Raw genomic sequence first — 16,330 nt, 5'->3', positions numbered from 1 at the left:
ATAATGGTGCTTTGAAATACCCAAGATATATGTTTATGACCCAGAAATGTTTTACTGCAATGAAATGTAGGATCAATTACCTACAACTGTCAAATTCAAGGGAATATTTTTTTTCGACCTATTTTCGTATGCAACCGGATGTGACGTACTATGATTTGGTGGTATTACACCTTAAGGGACCTAAATACACAAAAATAATAAAATAAAGGAAGGTAAAACACGAATTTGGGAATACCTTAAGAGCTTCATAAGAAGTTTATCGGCACATCGATTCATATAGGTGACAATATTGACATATTGTTAAGATATTGGCTTATTTTTCAGGCCATATCTTTTCTGCCTTTTTTGTTTCGTTTAATTGATGTCTCCTCGATATTTTTATCCCTCGTCTCCTTTGTCCACATGCATGGCGGAATTTATGTCTAAAGGTTACACTGAACTATTTGAAAAATTACATTTTCATATTTTTCTTGATATGAGCAACTAAGACCAATGTCACATGTAGAGCAGGAAATGTTGACCCCCTCCTAAGTACCCTAGATCATGGGGTACGTTTTGGTCTAACTGTTGTTATATGAATAATTGCGTGTGTTTTTATAGGCGTTAACGTAAAAATCAATGGACCAATCCTTCAATTTAAATTTGACTACGACATGCACAATTTTCCGTCGTATTTTAATCTATCAAAATGTGCACATTCATGGTTCTACAATCCGTCGATACCTATATTTTGGCCTTACACAAGATAATGTTTTTCTCTGACTATTAATGACGTATTTACATTAAATCCACTGGATGTTGGATGTGTACTGATTGTTAATTTAGTCTTAGATACATCCTTTTTTTTATTAGTTGTTATTGTTTGAACTAGCTGTCAGTAAGTGCGAGTACTCTTCGATCTGTACTTTATATAGATATAAGAAGATGTGTTATGAGTGCCAATGAGACAACTCTCCATCCAAGTCAAAATTTATAAAAGTAAACCATTATAGGTCAAAGTGCGGTCTTCAACACGGAGCCTTGGCTCACACCGAACAGCAAGCTATAAAGGGCCCCAAAAATTACTAGTGTAAAACCATTCAAACGGGAAAACCAACGGTCTAATCTAATATAAAAAACGAGAAACGAGAAACACTTATGAACCACATCAACAAACGACAACTACTGAACATCAGATTCCTGACTTATGACAGGTGCAAACAATTGCAGCGGGTTTAAACGTTTTAATGGTACCAAACCTTCACCCTTATCTAAAACAATAATGTAACATCACAACGTAGAAAGACACACTATAAAATATCAATTGAAATGGCTTAACTCAATCAAAAGACATATTAACACCAGTGAACATAAACTGAACAAATAAATTCGATATATGATACAATGTAAATACAAAATAAATAAACTAAGGGAAGAATAATTAAAGTAACATGTTATACCGCTGTGAAATGATAAACAATTTTAAGAAAAACAATATGCTTGAACAAAAATATCAGCCATTTGCAATTACTCTAAACACAGGTAAATGAAAATGATTGTGTTGTTAGGTATACGTGTACAGTTCAAATAGAGAATGGAAATATTTTTACAAAAAAAATAATTTTGATGTTCATAGTACGAAGAAGTGAAAATTTATAGTAATACCAAGCACTTTATGTCTTTTTCGTTGTGAGGAATGTATAAATTCCCTGTCACTTCCGGTCTGTCTTTTTGTTAGACGCTTTCTGTTCTGTATCGATCTGACAAGTTAAGCCCTTTTCAACTGATTTAATAGTTGGTTCTTATATTGTACTGTTTCACCACTGTTCCAGGTTAGGGGAGGTTTGTCGCCAGCAAACATGTTTAACCCCGCCATATTATTCAGTCAGGAGCTTGTAGTTCAGTGGTTGTCGTTGGTTCATGTCTGTCATATTTGTTATTCGTAAATTGTTTTGTTATAAATTAGGCCGTTAGTTTTCTCCATTGAATTGTTTCATATTTTTCTTGTCAGGGCCTTTATAGCCGACTATACGGTATGGGGTTTTCTCATTGTTGAAGGCTGTACGGTTGTCTATAAATGCTTACATCTACTTCATTTGAACTTTGGTGGATAGTTGTCTCATTGTCAATCATACCACATCTCCTTATTTTATATTGTTATACAATTTAAATATATACGAGCAAAGTATATTTATTTCGCCTCATGATAAATGTGTACGTGACTTTGTTTAAATATGTATCGTATATTTACGTCAAATGTAGCATTTTGTACTTTGCGATTTTATTTTACTGCTTGTGGCTTATTGGCTGAACAAGCAAAACATTTTAAAACACGTCTGGGCGACGTCAGATGAAAACGTATCGATGAAATATATTTTTTCGCAGGTTTTACGAAATGGATGCGTATATATGTGCAGTAGATATATATTTCAATAGTACACATAGAATGTAATGAAACATTTTTTTCAATTAGTGTAAACATATTTTATTAATCAAATTCAAGTTAAATAATGAACACAATTTGACAATAATATACAACTGAAAAATTAATAGGATCCGGAAACATGCTGTTAACTCATATTTATCCGTTTCCTAATACAAATAAGAACATACATATGTGTAATACTCAAGAAGTAGGATGTATAAAATTAAATAATGTTACACTAAATGGAAAACAAACAAAACATACAATAGGGTTGTGAACACAAGAAGAGAAAAAACAATCAGATACATCAGAAATACAATAGTAAAGTGCATAATGTTAGATATACATATTCACTGTAGTCCTGTTGAACAAGATGTTTGTAATCATATGACAAATCGTTTGCAACTGGTAATGAATGTTTGAACTGCCAAGAATATTTTGATGTTTTGTATGTAGCTGAATTCCGTTGAACCGTATAGCAAAATTTCGTCTGATAAGAAATGTATGAATCTGATGTTACAGAAGTGCTGTTCATGTGTGATGTGACATCGGGGGCAGTGCAAGAAGTAATGCGCTGTTGTTTCTATAACACCACATAAACAAAGGGGTGAGGCCACTATGTTTTTTTACAAAAGAATGCTGATTTAGAGAACTGCATTGCAAACGAAGCCCTGAGTGATAAATTTGACCTAATCGCTTACCAATGTAATAATGATTTGACGGTTTAGTTACCCGAAACTGGACACAATTCCTGAAAGCTCCCGCTCAAAAACTATTTTTAGTATTCTCAGGGAGGAGATTCCATAAACGTACAATTGGTTGCAAGTTTTAACAATCCTGTGTATTATGAAATATAGATCGTGTGCTTATCACCAAAACAGTCACGCGAACTTGGATACGTGCATAAACACGATATTCTTATTCCTAGTCCTGCAACAATTTCTTAAATTATTAGCGAACAGTCTGAAATGATAATTTTCTATTCTGTTCATAAACAAAAGCAATCAAATTTACCTGGTGTGTAATACTCTGGAGGTACACAAATTTCAATATATGCATCATTAAGGCCGTCCCATAGACAATGATACGATCTAGGATCATCGGGGCATTTCTGTGTTGCATAAGACGTGTTCAACGCAGGCGAGGGACACTCACAGTTAACATAGTAAACCACAGTCTGTCGAAAGAAAAAAAAACAGTATTCACAAATTGCACACCGTGTTTGTTTACAACAGCAGGTGAAATAAAGAGTTGAGAGCAAATACTAAATCGCCAAAATGCCTATGCAATATCTCAAAACATGAAACTATGGATTTAGACAAAAATTCTGCATTAGGCAAAACACCATTAGCATGTTTATAATGTGGCTATGCAGTTAGCCACTGTGACAACAAGTAAATCGATATCCTAAGCGACATCTCACGAGAAGTCACGAGACCTTTAGATTTAAATCATATTTCGAGCTGCAGTCATCGAGGACAGACGTGCCTCTGTCCTCCCTTTAAAGCTATTTTCCCGGGCTCGTGCAAAACGTGCTTTATTTTATATACGAAAGATATCCGAGTTCATTTATCGGTTCAATGTAAGTATATTTTATTTTATTTGTATGGTTAATATAATTTTAGGCAGATGGTGTCGTCTGCATTTTCATTTATTTAATTCTGTTATGGGAACGGATGGTGTCGTCCGTCGGAATTTTTTAAAAGGACAGTGGTCCTAGCAGATGGTCTGCATTGTTTATTTATGTTATTCTGTTATGGGAACGGATGGTGTCGTCCGTCGGAATTTTTTTTAAAAGGACAGTGGTCCTAGCAGATGGTCTGCATTGTTTATTTATGTTATTCTGTTATGGGAACGGATGGTGTCGTCCGTCGGAATTTTTTAAAGGACGGTGGTCTATTTAGCAGATGGTCTGCATTTTTATTTGTTTTATTCTGTTGTGGGAACGGATGGTGTCGTCCGTCGGAATTTTTTAAGGACGGTGTCCTATTTATTTGAACGCACATTTGTTGTCTTGTTATTTAGGATGGTGATCCTTTTTTATTTGAGAACAGACATGTGTTGTCTTTTGATTATAGGATGCTGGTCATATAGATTAATTTTATCATAGTGGTCTCTTTACTTAAGAGAGCGAACTTAGTTTGTCGTGTTTAATTTAAGGATTATCGTCTAATTTTCATTGATTGTTTTTGACGATGTCGTCATATTCTTCGAAACAAGGGGTGATTTTTGGTTATATGTAATCGGCTGGTTGATTTTATTTAGTTGAAATCCTTTATAATTTTAGAGAATTTTTTACTGAGATGAGGTACCTGTTTCGCCGGTTTTCCGCCTTTTACTTCGTCCGTGCGTTTAAGGTTTTTCTCTTTATTTATTCCCTATTTAGTCAGGATGAATTATGATTTTATTATGTGATTTGAAGATATAACATTTGATATGCTATATGATGTGTACGATTTGAGAAGTTTACCTATTTAGCATATTTCAGTCACAATGAATAAACATGTTTCGTCAGTTGATTGACCTAGATAGGTCAATATTGATTTTATTGCATTGATTGAACAGGTGAACTTTCTGTGAAACATTTATAAAGTGTAAAGGTAATTACGCAAGTTTGTTGTTAAATTTAAGGTGCGCTCGATAGCTAATGATGTTCATGAATGAGTTTTATTTTTGTTTTGCGGTATTTAGATAGAAGAATAACTACCACCTATTCTTAATTTTTATAAAACGAATTCAGCCTCTCGTTTGTGGGCTCCATATAGAACATGTTATTTTATTTTATTTGAGGTAATTATTATCAATTTTGATAATAGGTGCTATCGGTATACTTTGACAAGTGTCACGTGACGGGTGGTATTGAAATGATTGGATCAATGTCAATAACTTATAAAATTAAAGGCATATAGGGTAGATGTGCATGTAACAAAACCTGCAATCGATTTGACGAAAAAAAGTCAGAAGTTTTTCTGTCTAGTACGTTTTTGTGTACTTCTTAATTTATCATAACCAAATTGTATGTTTTACTATTTTTAAACGATTTCGAACTTGTAGAAAGATGTTTACTGAGAAACTACATTGTAGTGCACTTGATATTTTGAGTTTGTACGCAAATTTATTTTAAAAGGTTGGCAGATAATCAATATTTTGAATAGTAAATTCTCATCAGAGTTGATTGAAATGAAAATTGGGAAAATTTCATGCTCACAAAAATAATCTTTATGTCAATGGAGTACACTTAGCCGAAATGCAATATATTGGGTAATAATTGTAAGATTATTAGCTTTTAGTGTTTAATATTGGTATAATTATTAGTTATCTTAGTTAGTAGAATGTAAAATTTGATATGAATCTTTCAGGTGCATCGAGATCTGCTGCATCTACTACTAGACCTGTTACACCAATGGCTGGTGTCCAGGGGCCACAAATTCCAAAAACCCCGGTTAGTATTTCTAACTCCACTAAAACTAGTTTTGATCTTGAGGGAAGACTTCGGAAAATGGAAAACAGTTTTTGACAATTTGAAAAATCAGCAAATTTCGGATAAAGTTACAGAAGCATTAAAAAGTGTTAGAGCTTTGGTCGGGAGGCCAAAGTTGACGCCACCAAGCGTTCTTATAGCTGCATTAGAGTTTTTGGTTGAGTGTGCTAATAAAGCAAGTCACCCAGAGGGTGATTTCTTTAGTAAGGCCTTGCAGGCTTGTAGACAATTTGAAAATCTTGATGTCATTTCTAATTTGTGTTTAAAATTGCTTGGTTCTTCAGAAGATAAAAAGATTTCAGCTACTATTGCTGAATGGCAAAAGAATGCTAGGAAAAATGAGAAAACTGAAGAGAAGGTTGATAGCAAGGGTTGTAACCAAATGCCTATTCAAAGTGTGTCGGGTCCATCAGCTTTTCCATATCCTTGTCCAGCGTTCCCTTATAATCCGTTCCCTGTAGGTTATGGTAATCCTGTAGGTTATGGTAATGGTTTTCCCGGTACATGGTCCCGCTGCTCCACCTTTCAGTGATTCAAGTATGATGCGAAACCCAGGTTTTCGCCCTAGATTCCAAAGGAGAACTAAGGGCGCTTGTTTCTTCTGTAAGGAGAATGGTCATCACGTGAACTCGTGACCGAAGTTGAAGAAGGAGTAGTTAAAATGTTTGCATTAAGTTTTTTCTGGATTACCTGAAAGTTTTTCCGTTAAAATTTCGTAAAGTTTCAAAGTTTTCTGGCTTTCATTCCATTGGAATCTTACGGAAGCCGATAAGGGCCATTCAAAAAAAAAATTTATGTCGTAACTACGACATAACATGTCGTAATTACGACATAACATGTCGTAATAACGACATCACTATGTAGTAATTTCGACATAACATGTCGTTATAACGACATCGCTATGTCGTAATTTCGACATAACAAGTCGTAATTACGACATCACTATGTCGTAATTTCGACATAACATGTCGTTATAACGACATCGCTATGTCGTAATTTCGACATAACAAGTCGTAATTACGACATCACTATGTCGTAATTACGACATAGCTATGTCGTAATAACGACATCGCTATATATATAAAAGAATATGTATTATGATTGCCAAGAGACTAAATGACACAGAAATAAACAACTATAGGTCATCATAATGCCCTCAATAATGAGAAAAGCCCCCGCATAGTCAGCTATAAAAGAGGGACGAAAGATACCTGAGGGAGAGTCCCCGAAATGACAGCTGTTTAACAATTTAATTCAAACGAGTGAAAATAACGGTTTTAATAATGTACAAACAAAGACTGAAAAACGAATATGTAACACAGCAACAAATGACAACCACTGAATTACGAACTCCTGACCGCTATCTGATAATAACGGCAACCTTATAGTTAAACTTTCCACTTTTTGAAGCGATATGAATTTCAAAATGGTCGCCAGTAAAGGCAAAGTTTGTATCGTAAACAAATTCATTTTTTTTTGAGAATATTGAACACTTTATGCAATCAAGCTTAATTAAAGTTATTCACTAGCACCTCAGACTTGCACATACTAGAACTTTATTTATAATCAAGTCAAATGAGACCCAGTTGAATAGGGGAGCAATTCAAGCTCCCTGGAGCCTCTAATTATGTTTGGCATTGCAGGTTCTGAATAAGATGAATTTTAAGCTTTTCCCAATAAAGACTATGTTAAACTTTGGACTAGTGCTCAGACCCACGGATCTCTGTACCTTCATTTGTACACACTTGAATCTTATTGTACTACTGAGGCTTGATGCAAATTATAACTGCATTGCTATTGTTGGTTCTTAATGAGATTCTTCAAGCGTCCTCCCCATTGAAGCCCTATTAAAACTTTGTACCCCAAGTTCTTTTAACCACTGTTCCCCAGGACAACTATTCCTACAAACTTAGAGGGAGGGTTGGGATCCCGCTAACATGTTTAACCCCGCCACATTCTTAATGTATGTGTCTGTCCCAAGTCTTTAATTTACATATTTGTTTTTCGTTTATTTTTGTACATAAAATAGGCCGCTAGTTTTTCTGGTTTGAATTGTATTACATTTGTCATTTCGGGGCCTTTTATAGCTGACTATGCGGTATGGGCTGTGATCATTGTTGAAGGCCGTACGGTGACCTATAATTGTTAATTTCTGTGTCATTTGGTTTCTTGTGGAGAGTTGCGTTTTTGAACAAACCAGCGTATCCCAAAGCCTTGATAACCTCTGTAGGCCCCAAATAAGACGAAAAAACATCAAAATTGGAGAGAAAACTGAAAATAAATGGTTTCTAACCTCAGGGATATTAACCCTTGGCATGCTGAATTGTTATCAGAAATTGTCTAAATTTCGAGTATTTGTAAAAATATGCAAATGATATGCAAATGAGCTGTACCCTGATGCTGATGCATACTGATTGCATTAAATCTAAGATAGCCAAGGGTTAATATCCCTGAGGTTAGAAACCATTTATTTTCAGTTTTCTCTCCAATTTTGATGTTTTTTTCGTCTTATTTGGGGCCTACAGAGGTTATCAAGGCCTTGGCATACGCTGGTTTGTTCAAAAACGCAACTCTCAACAAGAAACCAAATGACACAGAAATTTACAATTAAAGTCACCGTACGGCCTTCAACAATGATCACAGCCCATACTGCATAGTCAGCTATAAAAGACCCTGAAATGACAAATGTAATACAATTCAAACGAGAAAAACTAGCTGCCTATTTTATGTACAAAAATAAACGAAAAACAAATATGTAAATTAAAGACTTGGGACATACACATACATAAAGAATGTGGCGGGGTTAAACATGTTAGCGGGATCCTAACCCTCCCCTTAAGTTTGTAGGAATAGTTGCCCTGGGGAACAGTGGTTAACAGAACTTGGGGTACAAAGTTTTAATAGGGCTTCAATGGGGAGGACGCTTGAAGAATCTCATTAAGAACCAACAATAGCAATGCAGTAATAATTTGCATCAAGCCTCAGTAGTAACTGTACATTAAAATTCAAGTGTGTACAAATGAAGGTACAGTGATCCGTGGGTCTGAGCACTAGTCCAAAGTTTAACATAGTCTTTATTGGGAAAAGCTTAAAATTCATCTTATTCAGAACCTGCAATGGAAATGCAGGACTTCATAATTTACACAAATCTGTACATGCCAACCATAATTAGAGGCTCCAAGGAGCTTGAATTACTCCCCTATTCAACTGGGTCTCATTTGACTTGATTATAAATAAAGTTCTAGTATGTGCAAGTCTGAGGTGCAAGTGAATAACTTTAATTAAGCTTGATTGCATATAGTGTTCATTATTCTAAAAAAAAAAAAAGATGAATTTGTTTCCGCTACAAACTTTGCCTTTACTGACAACCATTTTGAAATGCCTATCGCATTAAAAAGTGAAAAGTTAAACTATAAGGTTGCCGTTATTATCACATAGCGGTCAGTGGTTGTCATTTGTTGCTGTGTTACATATTCGTTTTTCGGTCTTTGTTTGTACATCATTAAAACCGTTATTTTCACTCGTTTGATTAAATTATTAAACAGCTGTCATGTCGGGGACTCTCCCTCAGGTATCTTTCGTCCCTCTTTTATAGCTGACTATGCGGGGGCTTTTCTCATTATTGAGGGCATTATGATGACCTATAGTTGTTAATTTTTGTGTCATTAAGTCTCTTGGCAATCATAATACATATTCTCATATATATATAGCGATGTCGTTACTACGACATAGTGATGTCGTAATAACGACATGTTATGTCGAAATTACGACATAGCAATGTCGTTATAACGACATGTTATGTCGAAATTACGACATGCTATGTCGTAATTACCACATATTTTTTTTTTTTTTTTAATGGCCCTTATCGGCTTCCGTAGAATCTAATCCTTAGTGGCTTATTTTTAGTCACGCGGAATGGAGGTCGGGGAATTTTTTCTCTGTAATTTTTTCATTTTAGGGTTATAATCCAAAAAAAAATGAAATTTGAATTATCTGAATGGGAAATGGTCATTATTTGACCCTAGCCGTATTGATTTTAAAGAAAACGAAGAAGTTTGAGTGGATTACAGAGGAAGAGTTCTCCTACCTCCATTTTCAGTTCCCCGCGCAGAAGAAGTAGCAGAAAATAGTATTTTTGATTTAGCCAAAAAAGTTATGATAGATACTCTAGGATAAACAATTTTGTAGAGAACTCTGTAGGTTCCCTATTTAAGGAAATTGCTCGTTCACCTCAAACAGCTAAGAGAGTATTTGACGAAGTGGGTGACACAACCAAATTGCCTTCATCATTTCTCTAACTTCTCATTTTTTCAAGTGTTATTTGTATGAAAAAAGTTTTCAGTGTATTTGTATTTAACGTTTACCGAATATTTGTATATATATGAATAAATTTGTATTTGTTAATATTGTATTTATTTACTTACTGATAACAATAAATGTGGAGTAATTGGCAATGAGACAATTATCAGACAATACGGCATATAATGATTACCAGTTTACGAAGAAAACGACTATAAATTTCATGGTTTTGTCTTTCACATATATTAAAAGAATTAGTCTTGGTTAGTTTGGGTTTTTTTGTTTTTGTGAGTTTTGGGATTAATAGTTGATAAGGTATGATGGACGGGTAGGGGTTTGCTTCAATGGTAACAATCTTGAGAGTAAGGATATGCGAACTGAAATTTCACGCTCCAATACTAAAAGCATCTAGTTACTTGGAGTGTGGTGTTACTTAGGATAGCCCTATATCCTAAGCGACATCTCACGAGAAGTCACGAGACCTTTAGATTTAAATCATATTTCGAGATGCAGTCGATCTAAGGATGGAGGTTGAATCTTCCTCTCTTTGAGATAGCATTTGTTTGTTGGTTTAGTGAACTTCATGTTCGTTAGAATAAGAACTCTCGACTACTATTTTGTTTTCCCCCGTCCCGCCCTCCCTCGTTGTCTGTGTTTTATCACACTCCAAGAATTGGATGCTCTCTAAAATTTCACGCTCCAATACTAAAAGCATCTAGTTACTTGGAGTGTGGTGTCACTTAGGATAGCCCTATAACCTTATCTTCGATAAGTTATGCCCAAAGTTTAAATATATGCAACTTAATTTCTAATGGCAATTAAGAATAAGACGAAGAGACTTTTTTTAATATATTTCTACCTTCGGCTGTTTTCTGCTCTTTGGCAAGGTTGTTTTCTCTTTGACACATTTCCCGTTTCCATTCTCAATTTTATTTCGATTTTTGATTAATGTTATATTTAGATATTGTTCAATTAATTAATCAACCAATTGTTATTCTTAGTACAAGTGTTATAAACAGGTGTCTATTTTTTATTCTTAGATTCTATGTTATTTTGTGTATTTAGTTGACTATAAATATACAAAACTTAATTCTTAGCTTTGGCTTTGAAAGAATCCGAAGTAAATTTAGCATCCTAGTTGAACAGAAGAAATGCCCAATAAATTTTGGGAAACACAGAATATTAACAAAAATATAAACAATGAATCGATATCTATAATACTAAAATAATGAGTCCCAATTTGTTAGCCGGCATGACGTTAAAACGACGAATTAAAGAATTCAACTTCATATATAAATAATATATGACAATGGGGTTGATTAAAAATTTCACCATTCCAGGCCCTTTTGTTTTCCCGATAATTAATATTACCAAAAATTAACAAGTTCCGTGTCGAATCCGATACCGATACCAATTATATATGTAACATTGAGTTTCCGGTATGTTTGTATGTTCGGTATCTCCCTCCCTTGATAAGAGCACCACCATGAGGTATGGTGTAAATAAGGACACTTAACACACTGTATCGGTACAGCTTTAATGTGAGCATTTGCATACCCATTTTCACAGCCTGGCCGTGACGGGTCTTACTGCTAGAAAGATAACATTCCCTAAAAACAATAAGTACAATGCAATAAAACATACGAACACATACACTCACCTGATTCACTCGTCCTCAAAATATAAAAAATGCAAAATATAAATATAAAAGAAATTATATACAAAATAAGGGATAAGGTCACCCCTGAAACTAAAAAAATACCATAGCAACGAACGGGAAACCTATAAGGTCATACTTGGATTCCAGTTGTACATGTTGTAGTAAGAAAACCAGGACGGGTTCAAGCAGAAAGATTTTGAAAGCAGAGAAAACTGTGCACCTTATAATCGGTATGACTTTATCAGATGACAATACGAATACTAAAAGTATTTTAATTCAGTCACGGACCCGCGATGTCGCGGTGTGTTCTAGTAGTATATATAACTCGCAAAAGTTAAATATGAATGTTTATGTTCGCGGACTTTGGTAACTATTATCTACATAATGAGGATGGTTTATCAATACATATATGCACAATCAGTCTTTAATGAGTACCACATAGATAACACAAACTTTATTTTATCTGTGTCTCACGCACCATAAACAAATCTCTTAAATTGCAAAATCATTTCCATTTTTAAATCATGATCCAATATATTCACTCGTTCATTTTAATGCCCTGTAGGTTGCACATGCATACAATTAGAGTAAAAGACCTTATTTGTTCTTAAAAGTTTTTTGTAACCCATTGTGTCCCTATGATAAAAAAAAAGATTAAATTAACTGTATTGTGTACAGAGGTAGATCACAAAAAAGATATTGAGTAAAAGATGTTTTCTGGCAGAAAGACAGACAACAGTTGATGTTTTTAGGTCTTCATTTAATATACATTGTACATTTCTAACATGTAAACAGATTTATGTATCTCTTTTGCATTTATTGTTTATTTCCTCAGTATATGTGTACCTTTGTATTATTTTAAAACTTCAACAGAAAAGACAATTGAATGTGTTGTAGACCCTTTGCAGGATATCAAGCCATGTATTGAACATAAAGTTGTGGCAACCAATGACAAATGTTTGGTCCATCAATCTCTGATCAAGATCTTCAGTTCATTGTAGTCTTTGAAGATGCAAAGAGAAGAGAATAGTAAATGAAGAAGACAGTGAGAGGGATTTACTGTTCTGAAGCAGCACGTGATAGAACAAGTTGTAGATTCATGTTATAATCAATATGAAGAGGAAAACATAAGTTCATTATTATTTAGACAGAGGCTGCATGGAACTGTTATCAATCCTATTTAGCAAAACAACAACATACCTCGATCTCCCTATGTAATGGTATAGCTAGTGTAAAGTCAGCATTGTGTGGAATTTTAAAGAAACTATGTGCTGGTGTAGTTGACGGTGACAACTCAGCACATAAAGTGTATTTGAAAGGACACCCTGCTACATTATTTTGTAGAGCAGTTTGGTGATGGACATCTGATGTCACCTCATGGCAGGCAGTCAAGAGAATGATGGACAGATATAAAATGACAGAAGAGGAAGCGAGTAAAAGGTAAACTCAGTAAATAACTATACCCCATCAAGGATTGCCCATTAAGGGGAGAGCTTTCTACATAACGCTGATCGTGAAGCCCTGTGCTCCACTGATTGGTAGATAATGCTCCTAATAAATATTTTTGATACGGTAGATCAAAACTAGGTTTAAAAAATGAATGTTGACTGCACTTATTTTTTTAGTACAGGGTTGAAAAGTAATGGGGTCAGTATAAGAATAAGGGGCGAATCTACAGTGTTTGAATTGTTCAAAAACGCCGTATGACCCTATGTTTTGATATTATTTCAAAAGTTGGGGATACATTTGTACTTAAATGAATGATACATGAAAGCTTCTGATTTCTAAAGGTAAACCAGATATAAATTTAATGCAAGAACTAGGTTTGCATTGAAGTCAATGGGAAATTATTTACTGAATTCACCCCTAAATATCATCAACATAATTGTAAAAAAGAGAAAATTTGAAAGTAAAATATGCGTCTCACCAGAAGAATGATTATCCACTTCATCGTATGCGTATTCAATTAAATGTCTCTGAAAGAGAAACGGTAAAACTATAGTAAACTGACAATGTTGGAGACAATTCGTATACATGTTTTCATTACAATTACAACACCATACACATTGGTGTCTCAGTTTGATTAAATAACATATCGTATTGAAAGACAAAAACAGTTTCTAAATTCCTTTTGTGATAATGATGGTAGTCTGTTTGACTCTCAGCGGTAAAATAAATGAATATCAGTATTCAGAAACCATAAAACTTAACTTACTGCAATATGAAATTATTGTACAGAATGTCACATTTAGTACTCCCATTATTTGTTAATAACATACCCGGATATTGATAATACGAATAAAGAAAATAAGCATACAATGAGGGATACACAATATGTGTGTCACACTTTTTAAAGTCATATGATTAAACCGCACTTATCTTCATTATAGTTAACTACATTTATTACGAAAAGAATATTTACTGGCTCTTGTTGGGCGGAAGTGTTTTATTTGAACACTTGATTTGTTATAGGGGTTGACACGAAACACATAATCATACATATAAATAAGTCCTGTATTGCTAAACTGATCTTTTTGTTGAAACGGTAAAACTAAAATAAAAAGTAAAATAACAAAAATACCGAACTCCGAGGAAAACTCTAAACGGAAAGTCCCTAAGCAAATGGCAAAATCAAAAGCTCAAACATATCAAACGAATGGATAACAACTGTCATATTTCTGACTTGGTACAGGCATTTTCTTATGTAGAAAATGGTGGATTAAACTTGGTTTTATAGCTAGCTAAACCTCTCACTTGTATGACAGTTGCATAAAATTCCATTATATTGACAAAAATGTGTGAACAAAACAAACAGACACAATAGGTACAAATGTCAAAAATAGAGGTACAGCAGTCAACATTGTGTTACAATCTTAATTACTATAAAACAAACAAATATGTCAACAAAGAAAAACAAAAAGGCATATCAACAAAGCACATTAGCAATACGTTAGACAAGAATACAAAAAAATACCATAGCATAAACTGACAATGTTGGAGACAATTCGTATACATGTTTTCATTACAGTTACAATATAATACAAATTGGTGTCTCAGTTTGATTAAATAATATCGTATTGAAAGACAAAACAGTTTCTAAATTCCTTTTGTGGGTTACTTTTTTTTATTATATTTTATCTTGTCTTCATAATTTCAAACAGATCATTTTTCAAATTTCTAACACCAGTAAACTAAAATGCCAAATCTTTTCAAATTGTATATTAAGAATAATGATTCGGAAGTTAAATTTGTGTTGTTTTATTTTCATTGTATCAGTGGTAGATGCATATGAAATATGAAAGACATAATGTTATTTAACAAAAATCTTAACTTGTTTGAATAATGAACTTTATGAACGAATTTACTTCCCCAGCAGTTGCCTTTCTATTTACTAAACTTCATGCTGCTGAGATAATACAGTATGATTAATTGATGATTTTTAATACCGTTCCTACACTGACAAACTATTTGGAAGTGCTTATTAGACTTGTCTAATAAAGGTTTTAATTATATCAACGGGATAGAAATGTGCTAAAACACACAGAGAAAACAAATTGGAAGTTTGTGTTTGATGTTGGTCAAACAAGCCAAAACAGTTTCAAAATAAACCCAATTTGACTATTATTTTGTTTTGGATTTTTTAAGGTCATGCTATACCCAAACTGACAATGAAGTCAGTAATTTAATGCCGATAGGTATATACTAATCGATATTTTAATCATTGAAAAAAGTTGAAATAGAGCATTTAACAGGCTTCCAGTGAATACTTGAATACTTTACAATGTAGTATTCTTGGGTTTTTCCTTAGTGTCATGTATTTATAAGGCGTGTGTCTGTTTGTGCCGATCTGATGAGTCAATCCCTAATTGTATTAGAGACCTTAATCATCGAGAACGTACCCCCACTTCCCCATTACTCTTGTCCATCGTTTCTTTACAAATATAGTTCCGCTGATCACCTTGACATCGTGAACGGTGAACAACTTGAAGAGTTTTTAGCAGAGGACCAGATATATCGAGTTTATGGCCATTACAAGTATTTATTGATTCTAGTCCATATCTTTATTTTATAACTTAACTGGAAATTATCAACTTTTAAAGTTGTCATTTCGATCACATAAAATTTGTTGAGATACAATGGCTTCCTATGAGATTTCTGTTTTCTTGTCCGATATTGAAATGCTCAGAAGAATTTTATTTGTCCAATATTAAACACAAAATTCCGATTTGTTTTATCTGTGTGTTTCATCACATTTCTATACCGTTGATATAAGTAAAAAGCTTTTATAAGACAAGTTTCATATGCACTCATTCTTCAGCACTTCTACATAGTTCGTCATCGTATGAACGGTATTAAAATCAATAATTACCAAATTAGTTATGCTTTAAATTGTAGCCAACAAAAGACACAAATCAGTGATAAAATTTAACAAGATTTATTATACACAAGTTTACAAGAAGTATTACACAAATTGAAATGTCAACTT

General features: G+C 33.8%; 1 protein-coding gene across 4 annotated transcripts in view; it reads right to left on the bottom strand.

The window, feature by feature from the left end:
- Nucleotides 1-16,088, bottom strand: part of LOC127738063 (uncharacterized) — a 258,109-nt gene extending 242,021 nt beyond the window's left edge. The window contains exons 1-2 of one of the 4 annotated variants that reach the window (XM_052249144.1): nt 13,772-16,088; nt 3,419-3,581 (exon numbers count right to left, since the gene is read on the bottom strand). In XM_052249144.1, the coding sequence (XP_052105104.1) occupies nt 3,419-3,581; nt 13,772-13,795 (187 nt within the window). In that variant the 5' untranslated portion in view covers nt 13,796-16,088. The remainder of the gene's footprint in view (nt 1-3,418; nt 3,582-13,771) is intronic. The other 3 variants (XM_052249145.1, XM_052249142.1, XM_052249143.1) reach the window with 3 other exon arrangements.
- Nucleotides 16,089-16,330: the final 242 nt, after the last annotated feature.

The sequence above is a fragment of the Mytilus californianus genome, unplaced genomic scaffold, assembly GCF_021869535.1.
Source record: "Mytilus californianus isolate M0D057914Y unplaced genomic scaffold, xbMytCali1.0.p SCAF_4, whole genome shotgun sequence".
NCBI classification, from domain to species: domain Eukaryota; kingdom Metazoa; phylum Mollusca; class Bivalvia; order Mytilida; family Mytilidae; genus Mytilus; species Mytilus californianus.
Note: the sequence above shows the minus strand (reverse complement) of the source record. Positions and strands in the feature narration are given on the sequence as shown.